At 43.6% G+C, this 7,500-nt stretch overlaps 1 protein-coding gene across 4 annotated transcripts in view; it reads right to left on the minus strand.

Annotated features, from left to right (window-relative positions):
- The window catches only part of LOC113825074 (uncharacterized), a 100,500-nt gene that overhangs the window by 11,848 nt on the left and 81,152 nt on the right, over positions 1-7,500 (minus strand). For all 4 annotated transcript variants that reach the window (XM_070128491.1, XM_070128489.1, XM_070128490.1 and 1 more), the window contains 2 exons: positions 4,437-4,559; positions 1,886-2,109 (listed from right to left, as the gene is read on the minus strand). In XM_070128491.1, coding sequence (XP_069984592.1) covers positions 1,886-2,109; positions 4,437-4,559 — 347 coding nt within the window. The remainder of the gene's footprint in view (positions 1-1,885; positions 2,110-4,436; positions 4,560-7,500) is intronic.

Below are 7,500 nucleotides of genomic sequence, written 5' to 3' on the forward strand. Positions count from 1 at the left end.
AATAAACGAAATATTCTTTGTTTTTTTTATAATGACCTGAGGATGTCAAGACGACGGCGAAGAAAATATGTGAATTACTAAATGAAATATTCTTTGGGTCTTTCTATAGTGACCTGAGGATGGCAGGAAGACCTCGAGGGAAATATGTGAATTATATTCAAAATATTCTTTGATGTCTAGCATATTTATTTTCTTGTCATTATTACTTACTTTGAAAGTTTATTCTCAAATGTCAAGGTGAAGGAAGACGGCGACAGAAACATATGAGTTGCAAATGACACATTCTTTGACAGCTTATTGTAAAATACATGTTGATGAATCGAGAAATTGAGAGAAATATACGAGTCATAAACGACATAGTCATTGAAAGCTTATTTCTAAATGTTTATTCTTGCATGGCGGAGAATCTCTGAGGATAACGGAAGACTGCGAGAAAAATAAGCAAGTTGTAGAGGACATATTCTTTGAAAACCTTTTATATCAAATGTCTATTCGTGCGCGGCGGGGAATTCCTCAAGATGTAGGGAGACAGTGAGAGAAATAATATGACTTATAACATATTCTTTGAAAGCTTATCAAATATAAGGATCAGGGAAGGCTAAATCAGTATTAAATCGAGGAGGTGTCATGGCGTCTGTTTTGATAATTGTTCTATGAAAATATAACCATCAAAATAATCATTTTCCATCGTTTTTCATAATTGAAAAGACCAAAATGATCGACCGTATTCACAAAGCAACCGTGAATCTTGTGACGTCATCAAATAAACCCCCACGTGCTTTTTATCCAAAAATAGAATCAGGCGCCATGACACCTCCTCGAGTTGCTACTGACCTAGCCTTTCAAAACAGACGCCATGACACCTCCTCGAGTTGCTACTGATCTAGCCTTCCCCTATAAGAATCGACCTGTGACCTTGAGAGGGAGGGAAAGGCAATTTATAATCTAAATATTCCTTAAAAGCCTATCATCAAAAAACAGTTCTTGCATGATGAGAAATACCTTGAGATGAAGGGAGATCTTGAGAAAAACAATATGAGTCATAAAGAAAATAATCTTCGAAAGCTTATTATCAAATACATAATGAGCAGACAAGTGAAATAGAGGGAGATGTCGAGAGAAATATTCCTTTTACATAAAGGACATAATCTTCAAAACCTTATTATCACCTATCAATTCGTACATGAAGAAAGACCTTAAAATGAAGAAGAGAATCCCCGAGAGCGAAACCACGTAAGCTATAAAGGTCATATTCTTTGAAAGCCTGTTATCAAGTGTCTCTCCGTGCAAGGCGAGGCGAACACATAGTCTCCTGCATGGCGGCGAGAAGATATATCTTTAATGGACTAACTTTAGCGCGATGGCCTTCCTGTTAAGGCTGGATCGCGTGTTTCGACTTTGTTAAAGTTCTGAGATTTAGTGCTGATGCGATCGCGAAGAAATGGCAGAGGGGAGTATCACCGCTCGTTCATTTCTGCGCTAAATTCTCGGGTGGGTGTTTATATGTTTCTTTCTGGTGGAATCTATATCTTGGAGAGGTTTTGGAGGAAAATGATGGAATCGTGGGATTGTTCTGTCCGAAAATGAATAGATAGGAAGATAAGCGAAATAATATGGTTGGAAAAAAGGACTCGCATACACTACACATACATACATACATACACACACTCACACACACACACACACAAACAAACACACACACAAAGAAAAAATGTGAGGAATAATTATTGCATACACTACCCATCTACAAACGCACATACGCAAACACACACATACACCCTCCCCCCACAAACACCGCCCCCCACACACAATCCCCACTACAAACACCGCCCCCCCACACACACCCCTCCCAACCCCACCCCACCCCACCCCCACCAAACCATACCTTGCAATGACTGATATTATCGGGCAAAAACCTGACGGCGTCGATGTAGAAGTCACACGGCTCGGTGACTCGGGTGGGCGTGGGAAGGTGGCTCTCGACCTTCGCCTTCTCGTAGGGTAGCCACGCCCATTGCTCCGGGTGCGGGGGAGGGGTGGGGGTTCGAGCGGGAGGGGGAGGGGGAGGGGTGGGTGACCGGGGAGGCGGGGTGGGCGTGGGCGTGGGTTCTGGAAAGAGGTTACGTCATGGTAGGGTGGGCGTTGAGAAAGTGCTGTTGGTTGTAATCATGGGTATGGTGTTTCGAAATTAATTTGTGTGTGTGTGTGTGTGTGTGTGTGTGTGTGTGTGTGTGTGTGTGTGTGTGTGTGTGTGGTATGGTTGAGATAAGATAAAAAGATTTAGAATAAGAGAAAAATTATCATCTTACGAAATATGAAATCCAATCATTCTTATATTATGATTATGTACTAATTATATTTAATAATCATATTATTACACAATATCTTTCTATATAATGATTAATGTTATAATCACGGGTATGATATTTCTACAATTGCGTGTAGTAGCTTTCACATAAAAGAATAAAGAGAGTTGATATGAAAGAGAAAAAAGCATGTTACAGAATATGAAATCAAATCATCTTTATGAAATCACACAATCAAATTACAAATAAAGAACACATGTATCCACACCTACACTAAAACAAAAAAGTCTAAACGATAAATAATACCACACAAACAATACTCAATAGATACACCATACAAAAACAAACAAAACAAAACAATCAACACAAACCAGCCAAACAAACAAACAACCTACAGCCAGTTTGTTAGACCTGTTGCAAGGCCTGACCCAGAGAATATTCGCATACCTGACATGCATAAATAAATAAATAAATGCATATCTATCAGGCTAGACATGCATATCAACCGGGCAAATAGATAGATTTTTATCTCTCAGATATATAGACAGATATGCCTTTATTTCTGCGTCTGCATTTAGGATTTTTGTTCCATTGGGTCGGGCCTCGCACAATTTTAACAAAACGGCCGCTAATCTCGTTTTGTTTTAGTAAGGTCATAGTCAGTAGGTCACCTCATAATGATAAAAAAATGTGATAATCAATCCATCCATCTATCTGTCTATATCTATTTATCTACCTATCTAATCTATCTATCTACCCATCTATCTATTAATCTCTCTCTCTCTCTCTGTCGATCTATCTATCTAATATATGTATCTATCTATCTACGTATCTAATCTATCTATCTGTCTACCTAACTATCTATCTATCTATCAATCTATATTTAATAATTTTAAAAAACCTCACCTAGACCCCCCCACCCCCTGCCCTCCTCCCCCTCCACACCCACCCAACAGCCCCCAAACACCCTCCCCCCCGCCCTCCTCCCCCCTCCACACCCGCCCAACAACACCCAAACACCCCCACCCTCCTCCCCCTCCACACCCACCCACCAACACCCAAACACCCCTACCCCCCCGCCCTCCTCCCCCTCCACACCCACCCAACAACACCCAACAACACCCAAACACCCCCCTCTCCCTCCCCTCCTCCCCCCACACATACAACACCCAAACACCCCCCCCTTCTCCCTCCCTCCACACCCACCCAACAGCACCCAAACACCCTCCCCCCCCGCCCTCCTCCCCCTCCACACCCGCCCAACAACACCCAAACACCCCCCCACCCTCCTCCCCCTCCACACCCACCCACCAACACCCAAACACCCCTACCCCCCCGCCCTCCTCCCCCTCCACACCCACCCAACAACACCCAACAACACCCAAACACCCCCTCTCCCTCCCGTCCTCCCCACACACATACAACACCCAACCCCCCCTCTCCCTCCTCCCCCTCCACACCTACCCAACAACACCCAAACACCCCCCTCTCCCTCTCCACACCCACCCAACAGCGCCCAAACACCCCCCTTCTCCCCCTCCCCCTCCCCCTCTCCCTCCCCCCTTCCCCCACACGTACAAACACCCGCCCCCCCGCCCTCCTCCCCCTCCACACCCACCCAACAACACCCAAACACCCTCCCCCCCGCCCTCCTCCCCCTTCACACCCACCCAACAACACCCAAACACTCCCCCCCCCCGCCCTCCTCCCCCTCCACACCCGCCCACCAGCACCCAAACACCCCCCCCCCGCCCTCCTCCCCCTCCACACCCGCCCAACAGCACCCAAACACCCCTCCCCCCCTCCCTCCTCCCCCTCCACACCCACCCACCAACACCCAAACACCCCCCTTCTCCCTCCCCTCCTCCCCCACACATACAAATACCCAAACATCCCCCCCCCGCCCTCCTCCCGCTCCACACCCACCCAACAGCACCCAAACCCCCCCCCTCCTCCCCCTCCACACCCACCCAACAACACCCAAACACCCCCCTTCTCCCCCTCTCCCTCCCCTCCACACCCACCCAACAGCGCCCAAACACCCCCCTTCTCCCTCCCCCCCTTCTCCCCTTCTCCCCCTCCCCTTCTCCCTCCCTCCCCCTCTTCCCCCACACGTACAAAAACCCTTACCTGGTTCGCTCTCGGAGTCTGGCGGGGGCTCCGGGATGGGCGGGGGCTCGTCGTCGTCGTCATCGAAGTCGAGGTCGACGTCGACGTGGAACAGACGGTCGGCGGCGAATGGCAAGATGGCCGCTGGGGTGGAGAGAGAGGGAGAGAGAGAAAAAAAATGAGGAGGTTTTGGAATGAAGAGGAGAGAAAAGAAAAGAGAGAGAAAAAAAAATGAAGAGGTTTTGGAATGAAGAGGAGAGAAGGGAAAAGGAAATGGATAGCTACTGGGATGAAGAGAGAGAGAGAGAGAGAGAGAGAGAGAGAGAGAGAGAGAGAGAGAGAGAGAGAGAGAGAGAGAGAGAGAGAGAGAGAGAGAGAGAGAGAGAGAGAGAGAGAGAGAGAGTGAGAGAGAGAGAGAGAGAGAGAGAGAGAAATGATGAAGAGGTTTTGGAATGAAGAGGAAAGAAAAGAAAAGAAAGAGAGGGAAAAAAATGTAGAGGTTTTGGAATGCAGGAAAGAAGGGAAAGAGAAATGGATAGCTACTGGGATGAAGAATGAGAGAGAGAGAGAGAGAGAGAGAGAGAGAGAGAGAGAGAGAGAGAGAGAGAGAGAGAGAGAGAGAGAGAGAGAGAGAGAGAGAGAGAGAGAGAGAGAGAGAGAGAGAATAAAGATGGGGTATTGGAATAAAGAGGAAGGAAGAGAAAAGGATACGGATGGTTGTGGAATGAAGAGAGGGAAAAAATGGAGATTAGGGTATTGGGATAAAGAGGAAAGAAGAGAAAAAGAAATAGATACGTTTTTAATAAATATCTATTTTTTCTGTGGTGTATACAATGGAAGAGGCGATTTTCAGCGGTTAGAATGAAGAGAAAAAAAAAGAAGAAAAAAAATCAAGGTAGAATATGGGTTAAAAAAAAAAATTACCGCAGGAATGAAGAGAAAAAAAAGAAACACATTTTTAAAAACATTTTCTTTCTGTGCTGCTTTAAAAAAATATATTACCAATCTACCTGAACATCATCAATACCTCTATCCATACATATCTCTAAACCTCGACCTAAGCTGCCAGTCAAAACCTTTAAGTGAAAACTTTTGAAAAGTCAAAACATTTTAAGTGAAGAATTCTCGCCACAATTCACACGTATTTTGTCCTAGTTACAGTATGCAAACACTCGTTCTATAATACCTCCGATTTTCAGTGCATCCCTTGCGTGTTCACATTCGAAGTCAATCGCCTTTTCGAGTGTTACTTTTCTTGTATTCATAATAGAATCGTGTTTTTTAAAATCTAGATGTACACTCTACTGTTTCTTTCGTGGTTCTGTCACAGTGGTTTACGAAAGTTGACATTGGTGTTTTACTGACTTATTTATCAATTTCTTTCTTACTCTGTTTGTCTGTCCATTTCTTTCTTTTCCTCTCTATTTACACACAGACACACACATATATACATACATATAAACATATACATATATGTATATATGTAAACATGTGTGTATGTATATATGTATATATATGTATATATATATACACACACACACACACACACACACACACACACACACACACACACACACACACACACACACACACATATATATATATATATATATATATATATATATATATATATATATATATATTCACATATATCACTTACAGGTCTTCTCACTATCAATCTCTCCATCTCACTTTCTCTCATAATGTTTGTATATGTCTCCATGATATCAGTATACAAGGCAATTATCTCCCATGACGCCCACAAAGACACCGACCATCAATGCATCAATTATAGAGCGAGGCGAGCGAGGTTAATCAGAGCCGAGAATCTCACTCAAAAAATGGCGGGAAGTAACGGTCAGCCTCACCCTAACGACCGTTTCTCGTGCGTTTGAGGGAATCGCTTCTGTTATAAGTATCCCTGGTTTATAGGCCTTAATTAGTCTCGTTGGTGAATAAAGAAGAAGGAAAAAATGGTGGGGTTGATGGTTGGTTAGGGTTGGTGTTTTAATTCGTTTTTTTAGCGTGTGTATGTGTAGATGAGGCGTGTGTTTTGGTAAAGATAGTGAGATTATTTTTCGTGGGAAGTTATGTGGTTGTTAAGTGTACGATAAATTGCACACACACACTTTCTTTCTCTCTCTCTCTCTCTCTCTCTCTCTCTCTCTCTCTCTCTCTCTCTCTCTCTCTCTCTCTCTCTCTCATTCTGTGTGTGTGTGTGTGTGTGTGTGTGTGTGTGTGTGTGTGTGTGTGTGTGTGTGTGTGTGTGTGTGTGTGTGTGCAAGGGATGTATTTGGTTCTCTTATGACTACATCTCCATCAGAAATACATGATTTCGGATGAATATATAATTGAAACTGGCCAAATACATCTCTAGCACCTGTGAATATCTTCATTCTCATTTACATCTTCTCTGTAAAGGCAACAACATATATGAACATATACTCGTTACGAACTCTGGGAAACTGTAATACTGTCGATCGAAAGCCATCAAGCCAGGGAGGTTAATTAATGGTATTCCCAGTTTCCCATGGCAGCGCGAGAGAGAAGTAGAACATGCTCGCCCCCGTATTATTATTCATGGCGTTTCCCGGACCAGCACAGCACGCTCGCCAGAAAAACCTGTCAGTCATATTCCTTCACGCACCTTGGTAAGTTCCGTCGATCAAACTCTCTCGTAGATTTAGTTATATTCGCGCTAAAATAAATTATAACCCCTGTTTAATTTGCTCATTTGCTATTGATAATATGAGGGAATATGTATTTAAACTTTAGAAATTACCCAAAGGATATTTTAACACCCGCAGAAGCAGTGGCAGAGTCCGTGAAGGATATGGAGCCGCTAGTAAACCTCGATAATTGGGTAAGTCTTATCGTTCTGTGTACTTATTAGGCTTTTTATCATTTACCAGTGATTTATGATGTAAGGACAAACGGTTAAATTATCTCATCATTTATAATGTATGAGTTATGATCGGTGCAAAGGATGTGGTGACTTATTTTGAACGTATCAATAGATTTTAAACACTCGAAGCTGATAGTCTGGTTATTAAATACTTTATATGGGTGATGTGGTCAGTAGAAT

The sequence above is a fragment of the Penaeus vannamei genome, chromosome 2 (assembly GCF_042767895.1).
Source record: "Penaeus vannamei isolate JL-2024 chromosome 2, ASM4276789v1, whole genome shotgun sequence".
NCBI classification, from domain to species: Eukaryota; Metazoa; Arthropoda; class Malacostraca; order Decapoda; family Penaeidae; genus Penaeus; species Penaeus vannamei.